We start from the raw sequence: 13782 nt of genomic DNA, 5'->3' as shown, positions 1-13782 counted from the left end.
CTCAGTGGTGCTGCTCCGCGGTCCGTGGGGCGGGTGACCGGCTCCTCCCCAGAGGCCAAGCCTCCACCCTTGTGTGGCCGTCGTTCCCACTATGCAGATGGGCACACTGAGGCCCAGCACGCTGGCTGGCTCCACTCCCGGCGCCTTTGGGGCACCGAGCCCTGCCACAGGGGGCCATTCAGCTTTCAGCCTGAGGCCTGACCGACCCCCCAACCCCAAACCTACCCCTTTCTGGCCCCTCCGCTGCCGGGACATCTGACTGTGAGCCACCTTTCCGTGGGGGCCTGGAGGAGGGAGGGGTGGGTGTGTCCTGGGTGCCAGGTACCTGCCACAGGTCACCACGCAGCCTGGCAGCAGGTGAGGAAACAGCTCCGAGAGGGAGGTGTGGGGGGACTCGCGCCTGCACTTTGGAAGCCCTCTTGTTGGCCCCATGTGGCTTCCAGTAGTGAGTGGCCCTCAGGGGTGGGGCTGGCAGGTGGAGCCCTCTGGTGAAGCCAGCCAACACCTGCCTCGATGACACTCACAGACACTGGCCTTGAGCGTGTGTCTGCCCCGAAAAGACCTCTCGTGTTCTCCTTCTGGGACACACGGGAGGCGGGTGGCGGGTGGCGGGTGGGTGGGCCCTCCCTCCCCTCCCTCCCCTCCCTCCCCTCCCTCCCCTCCCAGCCCGCTCCTGTCACCCTGAGCCAAGTAGTTGCTTACATTGCGTTCTCTGCCAGGAACACGCTTCCCCCTCCTCTGCCCGGCTGACTCGGCATCCCCAGTACCACCTCCTTCGGGAAGCTCTCCCTGCCCGACCTGGGCTGCTTTTTAGGCCCCCACAGGACCCTGGCTCCTCGTTTGGTCTCTCATCCGCCCCCCACCCCCGACACCCCATTCCACCCGAGACTGTGAGCTGCCTGAGGGCGGCACATGTCTGATGTGGACTCCATCCAGCACAGGGCCGAGCACATAGTAGGTGCTCAGCGGGGGTGTGGAATGAGCGGATGATCCCGCAGTAGGTTCCTGGAAGTTCACCCAGCTTCAAGGTGTGGAGGCTGGTGCTCCAGCCAGGATCCAGGGAAACGGTGCCCCGAATGAAAGATGATCCGTCAAAACCCGGACCCTGTGTCCGCTTTTGGCGGGAAGACCACTAGAAGCGCCCATTTATTTGCTTTGGCCTCGGAAGGACAGTCGTCGGCACTGCTCCCCCCGGTCGCCGAGCAGCCGGCCCCGCCCGTGGCGGGAAAGTAGCTTTGCAGGAGGGCCTGGTCCGCGGTGGTCCTCAGGCTCTCTACAACCGCTAGGTGACATGGCCCTTCGGACCCGGCCCCGAATTTCAGAAATGGGGAAGAGAAGGCAGGCCCAGCTGGGTCTTACCCCTAACCGTGGCCACCTCGACAAAGTCCAGGCTGCACTGGAAGTTTCAAGAGGGAGGCGCGGGGTGGTCCCCCCGGGACCCCCACCGCCGGGTGCTCACGGGAGAATCCAGGGCTCTGGGAAGGGCCACGGGCAGAACGCCCCGGGAGAGCTGCAGTCTGCTGGCGGGGAGCCCCCTTCTCGTTCTCGCTCTGACCTGTGCTCCGGAGTGTGTGTTCCCTAAAATATATATATTTTTTAGCAAAATGTGGGTGCGGGAGGGGCAGTGGACCTTAACAGCAGTGACCGCTGGGTGAGTCACCTGACCTCCGACCCACGGTACTGCTCCCAAGAACCGAACGTGAGGTATGGCTGCTCTGGTTTTACAGGGGAGGGGGTGGGGGTCCCCAGAGGTCCGGAGGCCTGCCCGAGGCCCCACAGCTTAGGTGGGGAGGAGCTGGCCTGTGAGGGGCCACAGCCTGTCCTGTCTACGGCCCCCACACTCCTCCCCCAGTGCTCTGCCGCCTTGGCGACGTCACACGCGGCCCCTCGTTTTAGCCTCATGGCACACCTGTGACGTGGGCGCAAGGGGGTAACGAGAGGTCGTGTGGTTGCGGAGGGCCGCACGGCCGTGCCCTCCTCTGTGGCGGCTCGCCCCACTGGCCGCGGCCGGCCGAGACGGGGCCGGGGACTCTGGCCGGCGGGAGTCGGGTCGGGTGGGGGGCGGGGAGGGAGACGGGTGAGGTTGTACCACACACCGGTACCAGGGTGGGACCCTCGGCGCCCTCGTCGGTGACACGGCCCCTCTGCGTGTGTGTGGAGACAGCAAATGAGAGGCCGGACGGGCCTGCCGAGTCGCAACTCGGCGTGTGGCCTCGGACAAGCCCCACCGCCCTCTCTTAGGCCGTTTCCCCAGCTGATGAGGATGGGTGGGGGGAGGGCTCCAGGCTCCATTCCGGCAGGGCCGGCCCAGCTTACCGCCCAGCTCCCGCTCCACCGGCACCGCCACTGCCCACCCCACCCCACGGCCGCTCCCTTGTCCGCGGGGTGAGGACAGCCACCGGCTGGGGCATCTCCACTGCGTGACGGCCAGCGCTGCCGCTCGCGGGGACACCTCCGCCGTGGGACAGCCAGCACCAGGGTGGCCACCGAGGGCTAGAAACTAGGCAGACGGGCTACCTTCCGGCCGACTCCTGGGAGCCTGCATCCCAGCGCCAAGGGGATTTTCTGTCTGTGTCTCCGCCCCACGTCACCCCCTGGCGGGACCCCGGGACGCAACGGCCACCCTCGGAGAGGCCTCCGCTGTTGGCGGCAGGCGCAGCACGGCCCTGGGCCTGACGCGGGCCTGCTTGCTCCTCAGACCCCAGACACGGCACCGAGACACAGGCAGGACTGAAGCAAGTTTATTCACGCCAACGAGTGACATGAGGGAGTGGACCCTGTGCCTCCAGGAAGGACAGACACCTCAACCAAGGGCTTTCCCTGAGATAGGTCTTCCGCTTTTCCAAAACTATACGGGGCGCACGGTTCAACAGGCCTCCCGTGGACGCGCCGCCGAGGGCCGTGAGGGCGGCTGCACGCGGTCTAGCTATATCCACCTGCCCCAGGGCGCTGCTCTGTGCAGAGAGACTTCCACGCCAGTCAAGTGTCAAAACAAAAGGATCTGCAAAGACAACAGACCCCTCAGCCCCGGGCACCGTCAGTGCGAAGCAGCCACCGGCTTTCAGCGTGGAGTGTCAGGGTTACTTGGTGGGGACGAAGTATTAGTACGCTCAGGGAAAAGCATGATTGCTGGAGTGTGGTGCATGCACGGTCTGGAGTGTGGTAAGTGAACTGGAGAGTCTTGCCCACAGAAGACTCAATTTAATAAAAACTGGCCAACCTGGGCCAATGAAGAGCAGCCTTCAAGCTGGGAGCTCTCTTAGCCAAACGGACAGCAAAGCTTTAGCTGGCGATTCTTTTACATTTTGGGGGGCACGGGGGAAATACATCTGTGCCCGTTAAACTTCCCACATAGACTTTTCGAAGCACGTCTCACTCTATGATCGTGACGTTCTGACTGCAGATACGTATGCACGCTCCACATTCGTTCACAGAGCAGGTTCGGAGAGTAGGCTGGGAACCCGCAGGACGTTTTCAATGGCAGCTGTCCTGTGGACCCGACAGGCTGCCCCCTGTCGGGGGCAGACCCCCAAAGGTCTCACCTCTGGGGGCTGCTCTGTGGGAGAGACTCCAGCTGGACTGTCCGACCACGAAACGTTAGCTGGCACCCAATCCCCAAGGGTTTTGCCGCAAGAGACAGAAAGGAGGGCATCACAGGAAGAAACAGTATGGATACACACACAGGGCTTACAGATTCCAGGCCAGGAATTACCGTGTGACAGAGCCTACGGATAGCGGTGATTCGATTGGGCTGGGATTACTGGTAAATTACATCTCTTTTATAAGCGTGTATAAAACGAATGTTACTGAAAGTCGTAGGACAGCTTCCGGGGAGTCATGAACTCTTTCACGATCTCGTCCGTGACCTCCTTGCGCCTGGCCTGGTGTTCGGCGATCAAGGGCTGCAGAACCTCTATGAGGATCTTCTTGAGCTCACCGGTGAGCATGGCTCCACTCGTGTAGTCCTGCCCGGAGGGAGACAGACCGCAGTGAGACACGGCTGCACGAGCCCGGCTCACCCACGCGGGGCCCGGTGCACGGGGGGCGCTCGGCAGAACAAGAACCTGCAACTTAAACTGCGCGTTATGCCCCGCCTGACGAGTGGCCACAACCCGCCACTCGCCCCACCCGCCCTCCTTTCTGGGCGGCAGGACTCCAGGCCGAACGACGACCGTTCCCTTCAGCTTTACCAGCTTTTCTAAATCTTTGCTGACTCTCTTTTCATTTAACTGTGAAAGGAGGACGTGCTCACTGAGCGAACTTGACACAAAGTACAAAGTAGCAGCAAAGGTGGAGGAAAATCACCTGCAGAGCCAGCACCCAGCAGCCGAGAGCCACTGCCATCCTGGCGTGTTTCCTCCTAGATTCTTAACTTTAAGAATAGCTGATCTCACTGCATTTCCAGTCTGGTAACTGCGATCACTGTCACGGGCACGTTGTCCGTGTCACTGCAAACTCGTGCCTGCGTGATCACCCGTCCTTCCCGGTCAGCGTCCCTTCTGCTGTACAGTCTGCTGTGAACTTCCTGCTATTATCAGTGTTAAACATCTTTGTATGGAGAGCTCTTTCTTATTTGGGACTACTTCCTTGCAAAAGATTCCAGGGCCTGGAAAACCCAAGACAAAGGCTACGGACATTCCCTGGGCTCTTTCTTCACACTTCTCAGCAAACTGCTCGCGGAGAGGCCGTGCCGCGAACACTTGACTCACCCGCGTGGGCCTCGAAGCATCTGCAAACACCACAGCAACACAAACCTGCTAACTCGGTGGGGGAACTATTTTAACTCCGATGCCGTCTTGTGTGAACCTATCTAGACAGATTCCGTAGCGTCCAGTAAGAGCAGACCTGTGTGTGTGGGAACCGCACCACACTCAGTGCTTTCTCTTCCACGAACTACCCGTTATGAGGCTTCCTGCATGTGGTTAAAGCAGACGGACCTCCTCGGTTTTCATCTCGTCTCGGCTGAGCGCCTGTCCCCGAGGCCCGGGCCCTGAAAGGCTCCGACCCCCGTAAGCTTGGCCGCCACCCCCCTCCCCCCCGGCACGGCCCCTATGACAGAGCCGGGGACCGCTGGACCCTGCGGCCTGTGGTCCCACCTTCCTGATCTGCTCGAGCCTGTCATCGTCCTCGAGGAAGAAGGTCAGGTACATGAAGGACACGTCCACGTCACAGTTGCCTCCAAACTCCCTGTGTTCCTCGACGGTGTCTCTCCCTCCGGAAAATGCGTGTTTGTTGACCTGCACCAGTAAGAGCACAGAGATGCTGGTTGGTTTCGGCCGCCCCGCGTGCGGAAACTGGCTGCGAGCCGAGGGTGGCGGTCGGGCCAGTGACTGCCTTCTGCCCCATCAGGTCCCAGATGGAGGGAGGCTGGGGTTCACCGTCGGGAGGAGGAGCCCCACGAACTGTCCCTCCCTGTCCATCAAGCCCGGGTATGTGCCGGCGGGGCTGACTGGAGAGGAGTGGGGGTGGGGATCAGCTCTGGTCCCCCCGACCCCAAGAGGCAGAGCAGAGCTGGGAAAGCCAAAGCACCGCCTGCACTGGAGCGGGGAGGGGTGGCCTACAGTTCTCCGGTGACGGGCAGCCACCAGCCACCTTCGGAGTGAAAGAGACCACCACGGAAGGGGGGCTGCTGCCTTCACCGCGTGGAAGAGAGAGTGGGAGCCACAAGAATGGGGCCAGTAAGAGAGAGCAGAGCCCACAAGAAGCACAGAGGCAGACAGCGCCTGCAGCAGCCCCACCTAAAGATATGCAGTTTCAGGAACTGAAGAAACACTCGGAAACGAACAAAAATGGTTTTTTGGAATCGCTGAAGATAATCTTGGGAGAAATCAGGGCCAAGAGACGAGAGAAGAAAAGTTAAAGAGGACAAATTTTCCTCAACCTTCTTTCCACAAACATTTGAAACCTGCTATGTACAAATGTCACCCTGTTTTTTTTTTTTAACGTTTATTTTTGAGAGAGAGAGAGGGAGTGAAAGTGAGTGAGCACGAGCAGGGGAGGGGCAGAGAGAGAGGGAGACACAGAAGTGGAAGCAGATTCCAGGCTCCAGCTGTCAGCGCAGAGCTCGATGCGGGGCTCGAACTCACGGGCCGCGAGATCATGACCTGAGCCAAAGTCAGACGCTTAACCAACTGAGCCACCCAGGTGGCCTGTCACCCTATTTTTCTTTGATGGGGAAAGGGGGGCAGCGCTGACAGTTTCTATGTTGAGATGTTTACCCCTTCTCCCCAGGACCGCAGGGCAGATTACTGACTGGACGCCATGAACAAGCAGCAGCAGGGACACCAGGGGCAGAGGCTCTTCCGGCACCAGGGAGTCAGGGACACCCACTCCCGCTGGTGGTGGCCGCTAAGCGGCTGCTCTGGGAGAGCGGGACCTGCCCTGTGCCCTGCGCAAGGGGCAACTGGTGAGGGGTAGATGCTGGCGGGTGGGTTGTGGGCAGGAAAAATGAAGACAAGTGCGGGTTCATCTTTCCTCTTTTTCACAAAAAAGACCAAGTTATAAAACAAAATCAGTGTAAGCAAACTGCAAAAGCTACTGAAGATACAAAATAAGCAGAAAGAGCACACGGTAGTGGGTTCTCCTGAGGTCTGGTGCCCTCGGGTAGGCGCTGGGGGTCTCATGGGGTCACGGGTCTGGGGCAGCCCCTGCCTGCACGGGCATCTTCCTGTGTTCAGACTCCTGGGCCACGCCAGGCCACTGCTGGGCCTTAGGGAAGACACTCGAGTGCCAGGACGTAAGTCTTGGGGACAGCATTCCCCAGGCTCCACGGGGTGGTTTTAAAGGTGACAGTTCCCAGTCCTCGTCTGAGAGGAAGAGGAGGAAAGGCGTGTTTGCCGCATGTTTTAGGAGACGCACGGCGAACACCCGCCTCCTGTGTGCTACTCCTCCCTGGGCAGGGCCTCGTCCAATGATGGCACACAGCGTGCCTTCGTTATCACGTTAGTTAACCCCGACAACCCAATGACCTCGGCACTTTATGGATGATAATGAGGTGCCGTGTCAAGGACCTGCGGTATGTGGGAGTGAACGGCAGAGCCGGGCTGACCCTCCCCAGGACACCAGACCTCTGAGAGTGGCTTAAGTTTGCCTGTTGTGGGCCTGGCCGGTCCTCAGCACCACTGGGGCCTTGCTCATGGGAAGCCAGCAGGAAAACAGGTTTGTATGAGGGTGGAGAACAGCCTTGGTTGTGGCGACCAGAATGCAGCTGTCAGGATCCAAAATGACAGAAGCAGGTGAGACGTACCAAAACCATGTGATTTTTGCCATAAGAGGAACCTCACCAGTGAGGACGTCTGAGTTGAAGGACGGGGGAACTTGACTCAACCACCGAGCTCTGACAGCCAGTGAACTCTGGCTGCTACGATCCTACGGGAGAGGGGAGCTGGCCTGCAGGAGCCCCAGGCACAGGGCAGAGGAGGGCCACTGAATGTCCGCCCCAGAACCAGAGGCCAGTCTGGGAGTATGCACTAAACGGGTCTTGTTAGCAGAAATCACAAGCCGGGGGGCGGTGGGGGGGGGGGGGGGGTGGCCGGGCTGGCAAACTGTATTACAGACACTCATCCCGTAAGAGGGGCTTCCACACCCCAAGGCCACCTGCAGGAAGGAGGGTCTGACTCGGTGGGCTCTGGCGGGGCCCTGCAGCAGCCTGGGGAAGGCCTGTTTTGGCCTGTACTACAAAGGAGTCGTCCAACCATTCAGTTTTTGAACTAAATCCTTAAATTCAGGCAGCACGTGTATGATCTCACGTAAGCCTGGTCTCAAGGCTATGAAATCGGTACGGCTGCTCCCACTTCCCAAATGACTCCTCTGGACGGCGAGGTCACTAGCCAAGTGGCAGGGCCCAGAAAGCCTGGGGCTCCTGACTCTAGGTTCTGGGAGGGGCCCATGCACTGGGGGAGCTGGGCACCGGTGCCGACCCCACCACTCCCCAGCTGTGTGGACGGAAGAAGCGGCCTGGCCCCTGAGTCTTGATTTCCTTGCCTACAAAATGGTCACGGCCTCCCTGGGTGGTCGTCAGGACTGAGATCACAGATGTCAACACGTGGCGGGTGATGCCGCAGCCGAACCGCCGTGTCCCCAGCTCGTCTACTGCGGTTATTCTCAGGAGGGCTGGAGCACGTGCCCCCACCCTGGCTCGTGTGGAGCTTCGGACTCGGGAGTGGAAGGTGGGCTTGGGGACTGAGAACGAGGGCTAGCTTGCCCTGTCTGCCCCACGGGCCGCTCACAACCCTGGTGGCCTCTGCAGCTGTGTGCTTTCTGACCCTGTGCTCACTGCCCATCCAGCCCTCAGGGTCCTTGATGGTCCCCAAGTTAATGAAAAATGCCCCAGACCCATAAATGGCTTCTTTAAAACAACTCATAACCAAACAAGATGACTTCTCCTCTGGAGAAAAGAGGAGCCTCCCTCCCTCCCCTGCACTCCATGCTCTGGAACTTCCAGCCAGTAGGGAAAGCAGACAAAAAACCCCCGAGTACATCAGCTTCCAACAGAGGGGGGTAGAACTGACGGCACCCATTTCCTGGAAGAGGGTTTTGCCATTAAGGGTTTCCCCGTCATCAACTAGAACCCGCTAGGGACCCCACGAGGGTCAGGGCGGGCAGTGACTCAGAGGGTTGCGTTACGTGCCTCCAACAGTTTTGGTCACTCCCGCTGTAATCTTCCAACCTGCAAACACTCACTGGATTCCAAATAAAACGTTCACTGCTTTGTGGGACAAGAGGGGACTGTACCCGTACAGGCATTTCAGCACTGGGCAACAGAAGCAGGGCCCTGGAAAATACAAAAACTCCTAACTCTAGTTTCTTTGGTGCATCAACACCAAACACTTAATGAGCGCCTGCTGCGTGCCGGGCCGGACACAACTGTCCTGTCGAAGGGCACCCACCCACGTCGGGTCTCCGTGAGAATGTGCGGCCCCTGCACCCCACCCTGGTCGTGGCCGCTCACAGGCCAGGCCAGGCGGCACTCTGATGGTTTCTGAGGTGGAAGCCTGGTCAAGCCGGTCATCCCTCTGGCCTTCATCCCTCTCGTTCCTCTAAGAGGAAGTCACCACTACCTCCCAGTGAGAAACAGAAACAGAAAACGTAAGGCACCTGGTCCGTTCCTGGAATACGGCTGCTGTGCAGAAACGCACTAACGCGTTTCCTATTGTTTGTTTACTTTAAAGAAAACTGTTCGGGCACGGTGCTGGTGGGCAAGTGGAAAAGAGAAAAGGAAGAAAAATCCCCACTTCTGCCTAAACAGAATGACACAAACAAAACAAATTCAGCTGATGTCCGGGGATGGGGACAGGCTGCCGCGCGCTTGCAGGCGGCAGTTATGGACCCCCGAACCCAGGATGCCAGAAGGACAGTCCCGCCACCGTGTGCATGCCTGTGTCTCTCCCGGGCACGGTCTACTGTGTGCACGGGCTGCCCCTGCACCCTGGGCAGTGCTCACCTTGGTCTTGATCTGCTTGGCGGTGTCTGTGAGGAAGATGGAAGAGTTGGGGTCGCTGGCGCTCATCTTGGTCTGGGCCCCTTGGAGGGCGGGGAAGAAGGTCGAGTGCAGCAGGGCTGGTTTGGGGTAGCCGATCCTGGGGGCGACGTCTCTTGTCATCCTGAAGTAAGGATCCTACAGGGCGAGAGGGGCCTCTGAGGACAGTGGGCAGAGAGGGGCTGGCCGTCAGCCCGTGAGCAGCACCCTCGTGGCCTCCAGGGACGCTCCCGAGCTCCCAGTTAGCTAGCAGAATCGCCCCCCACCCAACACCTCTTAAAACCTCCTTTCCCATCAAAGGGTGCAGCGCCCCGGACCAAGAACGCCTTGCTCTGCCTGCCGACCTGGTCGATGGCACACGGGATGAGGCACTGGACGTCTGTCTTGTCTCCGAAGATCTGAGGGAATGAGTTGCTGAAGGAAGGAGCGGCCTGGATGGCAGGAAAGCTGATCTTTCCTGAAAGTGCCAACAAAATATTTTTACACAGGATGCCAGCTCCTGTTCTGGTTCATTCACCCAGCGAAAGGGATGAACCCTTTGGACTTCATCCCCTTTAGAGAAGCGATAGTCATTTCAGAGAATCTGAAAGCACAGAACAGTGGGGAGAAGAAACAAATCTACAGTCTCCGCTTGCGTCTCTTCCCGTCTGTTTCCTCCAATTCCCTCTGCGACTGCTCTCTATCTAGTTTCTCCTTACCGCTTTTCCTACTTGGTGACGTTTGCCCACGTTGTTAAATACGTTTTGTCCCGCGACCGTGTCCTGCAGTGTGTGGCCACCCTCTACCCATGGGTGTTCCTCATCTCCAGTCGTTACAAATTATGATACCCTGGAACCTAAAACCATTTTCTTAGCTTTTGGGTGTTGCTGTTAACACTGCTACTGCTACTTGCTTAGACCCACAAAAGTGGTCAAGGGGCGACGACCTTCGTATGACCCTGAAAGTGGGGCGGAGCCACACTGACCTTCGTATGACCCTGAAAGTGGGGCGGGGCCACACTGACCTTCATATGACCCTGACAAGTGGGGTGGAGCCACATTGACCTTCGTATGACCCTGAAAGTGGGGCGGGGCCGCATTGACCTTCGTATGACCCTGACAAGTGGGGCAGGGCCCACCCACGCCAGCTGTGCTACGTGGGTTTCCTCAGGCACTGCAGGATGAGTTCTGGGGCGCTGCTTCTCTTCTCCCCTGAAAGTCCTGCCTCTGTGATGCTCTCTCCTAGCAGACACCCCATTTCTGGGGTCCCATTATTCTTGAGAGACCAGGTAGATGGCTGCCCCCACCAGCAGCGCCCCATTAAAACACAGAGCAGTGGTGGCCATTCTCCACATGTGGGTGCTGGGCTCTGCTCAGGGCCTTCCCCGGGCACATCTCTGTGAGAAGGTGCCACGTGGCCTCCATTCTATAGTCGTGGACACTCAGGCTCAGACTGTTTACACAGCTTGCCAAAGCAAATACACAGCAAGCAGTAGGCTGGGCCAGGATTCAAACCCGGGCGTCTGGAAGCAAAGTGTGCGCAGCTATTCGTACGTCTACTGTCTCCTTTCTTGTCCAGGGCAGCCTTCTCTGCCACATCTTCCCAATGGATGCTGGGATTCCGAAGATAAAAACCCTTTCAAAAGCACAGGATTTATGCCCCAATTGTCAGGATTGAGTCTGACTGAAACATCAAAGAAAAGGCTCATGTGAAAAGCCTCCCAGTGAGGACTCTCCAAGGCGTTTCTCTCTGCACGTGTCCCTGAGGGTCCCTCGCCAACAGGGCCCTGGGACGTGCTCCCTCCCAGCAGGGCAAACTCCCGCATGGCACCTGCAGGCACATCCTGGCATGCTGCCCAGGCCTGGAGCCGCGCCCCCAAAACAAAGTAGGGGAGGGGGTCGGGCGACCCACCACGAGCCTTAGGGATCGAGTCCTAGCTTCGGGAGCTAAGAGTCTAGGAGAGAAGGCTGATGCATCTGAAAGGCATGGAGATATGTGGAAAGGGACAGAAGCGTATGTACAGGGGCCCGAGCCACAGAAAGCGAGGGTGGCCAGGGTGGGCTCCACAGGGCCTCTGGTCAAACCTGTCCTCTTACGGGGGAAACTGAGGCTCCCGGGCATCAGAGCAGGTCGTCCTGCAGCCCCTGGGTCTCCACCAGAGGTGTCCCACACTGGCTGGGACCCCACGAGTGGGCAGAGGAGCTCCAGTCATCCCTACTCTCTTCTTTCTTCTAAACCTTCAGGGGATGACAGATGGTCTCCTGAAGTTCTGCTCCACACAGCCCAGAAATGGGGCCGAAGGCACCACAAAGCTCTTCAGCCTCACGAGGGGACCTGCCCGGGAGCTCACTATGTGGAGGCTAGCGGCAAACGTCACCAGCTGAGAGAGCTCCGCCCCGGGGCAGACACCCGTGGTTCACGCCAGCCCGCAGGGCCGCAGGCGGCAGCGACCCCTTACCGATGCTGTCACTGTCAGTGAAGCCGAAGATGCCTTTCACTTGGTTGAAGGTGACGTGCTTCTGAATCTTCACCACGTTCTTGTAGAAGCCTGGACTCGCCCTGCAAGGACAATCAGAATCAAATCTCAGGCTCACAGGGTGGCCTGCCCCCGAGGCCAAAGCAGAGGCCGGTGAAACCTGAGTGCACGCGTGTGGGCTGAGGACACAGAGTGGGCACGGAGGCTCCCAGAAGGCACTTGTAGGCGAAGGTACCCGTGGCGGGCAAAGTAGGGTGGCTGGGGGAGGGTGGAAACCAGCATGAAACCAACGCAAGACAATAAGCACATGAGGCAAGACCACACCGACGCAGGCCGACTCGGGCCGACATGGAGTATCTCAACTCAGCCGGGCGGGTGGTCAAGCTACCGCAGAGCTTCAAGTCTGGGAGCCCCAAGGGAGCTTTTCTGTTGACACACGCTGTTTGGTTGTGTGTGTGTGTGTGTTGGGGGGGGGGGATATCTGCAACTTGTTGCCGGACAGTGTTGGATAGAAACCACCGCGTCTAGCCCCCACTGCCCCTTCCATTGCAGGGCGGCCGTGCTGTCTGGGCAGGAAGACCCCATGCTCAGCAACAAGGCTGGGCCTACAGTGGCTGATTCAAGCAATTGGATTCTCTCTTCTGGACACTGAGGATGTGGATATGAGGCCTGGATCTGTGGCAGCCATTCTGCTACCAGAGGAACCTAAGGCTGAGGACGAAGCTGACACAGGGAGGGGCAGAACCCAGAGTGCCTTCTTGCACAGCATCTCCAGTATACTCAGCAGCCCTGGTCTCCAGCCCTACCATGTGTCAGGCACCGCAGGACAGAAAGGGAAACGGGGACAGCTAGTGTTTACTAGGTGTTTGCATCCTGTGGCGGGAGCCGTGCTATGTTCCAACTCTCTTTTAAGATAGTAGCTCTACCTCCCCTTACAGGCAAAGACGGAGGCTCTGAGAGGTTGAGGGTCACGTCACCGACCCTGTGAGTACAGGAGCCGGGACCCAAAAGCAGGCTCGTCTGGCCGCAAAGCCTCTGCTTTCCTCACCACATCGCACAGCTTCTGAAAGAGTTTAAGACTAGCTCCTGGATGGAAGGTTGCTGACGATCTCCGGGCAGTCAGGGAGGGGAGTGTCAGAAAGGCAGGGGCACCGGCAGGGAGGGTACAAAGGGGAAGGCCAGCACACCAGGGTTTGTTCCGAGTTGAGCAGAGCCCCGCTCGGGAGGAGATGGCAGCTTTCACTCAGCAGCCTGCTGAATTTCGGCCCCAGGGCACTGGCCGGGAAACAGAGCTACAGAGGAGACACTAGGAACCTGGCGACATGCAAAGTGCCTCCCTGACCCCCGCGGGTCGCCCACTCAGAGCAGAGCGCAGCCGCCTCCTGGAAAGACGCCTGCTCTGTGGTCCTGCTGAGACAGGAGCTCCCTCATGCTGGAGAGGGTCCTGGGGGGGGGGGGGAGGGGGGCGGCCTCACGCTGCTTACACCTGGGGAAGACAAGTCGCTGTGTGGCGCCCGGGGGCGAGGGCCACAGCAAGACTCCGCCTTGGGTGGAGGCAACCATGAAAGCTAACCAGCAGGGCCAATCTGCCCGCGGCTGAGCTGCACGAGAGGGCCCCCAGCCCCACGAGGAGCGGAGTCTACAGCAGCCCCGTGGCAACAGCGCTCCGGGCCAGTGGTGTCTGAGCAGCGTTTCTGAGTAAGATAACCTTGCCCTTTCTTAGCAGATGGCCAGTGCTTGGGCCATGCGGGCCTTAGGATGAGAGGGGGCCGCCCTGTGAGCACCGCAGCCTCCCCGGAAGGGTCCTCGGCTCCCCAGGCGCACCCGGGGCCCACGCGGCGCGATGCCG

General features: G+C 59.3%; 1 protein-coding gene across 2 annotated transcripts in view; it reads right to left on the bottom strand.

The window, feature by feature from the left end:
• Positions 1-2725: 2725 nt before the first annotated feature.
• WARS1 (tryptophanyl-tRNA synthetase 1) overlaps positions 2726-13782 on the bottom strand; it is a 31861-nt gene continuing 20804 nt past the window's right edge. For both annotated transcript variants that reach the window (XM_025919360.2, XM_086708820.1), the window contains exons 7-11: positions 11916-12016; positions 9823-9935; positions 9443-9616; positions 5097-5237; positions 2726-3965 (exon numbers count right to left, since the gene is read on the bottom strand). In XM_025919360.2, the coding sequence (XP_025775145.1) occupies positions 3804-3965; positions 5097-5237; positions 9443-9616; positions 9823-9935; positions 11916-12016 (691 nt within the window). In that variant the 3' untranslated portion in view covers positions 2726-3803. The remainder of the gene's footprint in view (positions 3966-5096; positions 5238-9442; positions 9617-9822; positions 9936-11915; positions 12017-13782) is intronic.

The sequence above is a fragment of the Puma concolor genome, chromosome B3 (assembly GCF_028749965.1).
Source record: "Puma concolor isolate L17-30 chromosome B3, mPumCon1.1.hap2, whole genome shotgun sequence".
Lineage (NCBI taxonomy): Eukaryota > Metazoa > Chordata > Mammalia > Carnivora > Felidae > Puma > Puma concolor.
Note: the sequence above shows the minus strand (reverse complement) of the source record. Positions and strands in the feature narration are given on the sequence as shown.